Below are 415 nucleotides of genomic sequence, written 5' to 3'. Positions count from 1 at the left end.
ATAATACATGTACATAATTGATACAAACCTCAATATCACTTCTGTACGGAGGTAATGGAAGAAGACATTTTATCAATGTTCTGACAGCTAAAAATCTAACAGGCGTTTCAAAGGCTTCTTTCCAGGATTTAATTATCCTAACTGCCCTTCGGACATCCTCGACGACGACTTACCCTCAAGCATAGAGAGCATCATGATGACCATATCCTTCTGGAGGTTGAGCAGATCCTTCAGCAGATCCACCTGGGAGGAATGCTTGCTGAGCTTATCCTGCATGTTGGCGAACAGGAAGAGGAAGCCACCGACGGCGTCCCACAGACGGGAGTGCGCCAGCGTCTGCTGGTTGCCCACGCACGGGCCCTGGATCACCTCAGTCAGGGTGTTGAACACCTGCACGGGAGCGTGGGATAATTGT

General features: G+C 49.2%; 1 protein-coding gene across 1 annotated transcript in view; it reads right to left on the bottom strand.

The window, feature by feature from the left end:
- Positions 1 to 415, bottom strand: part of LOC119592110 (ryanodine receptor-like) — a gene marked incomplete in the record, with an annotated part of 20,940 nt that overhangs the window by 19,038 nt on the left and 1,487 nt on the right. The window contains 1 exon segment of the mRNA XM_037940930.1: positions 174 to 390. Within this exon segment, the coding sequence (XP_037796858.1) occupies positions 174 to 390 (217 nt within the window).

Source organism: Penaeus monodon, chromosome 29 (assembly GCF_015228065.2).
Source record: "Penaeus monodon isolate SGIC_2016 chromosome 29, NSTDA_Pmon_1, whole genome shotgun sequence".
NCBI classification, from domain to species: domain Eukaryota; kingdom Metazoa; phylum Arthropoda; class Malacostraca; order Decapoda; family Penaeidae; genus Penaeus; species Penaeus monodon.
The sequence above is the reverse complement of the archived record's forward strand: the minus strand, read 5'-3'. Positions and strand labels throughout refer to the sequence as shown.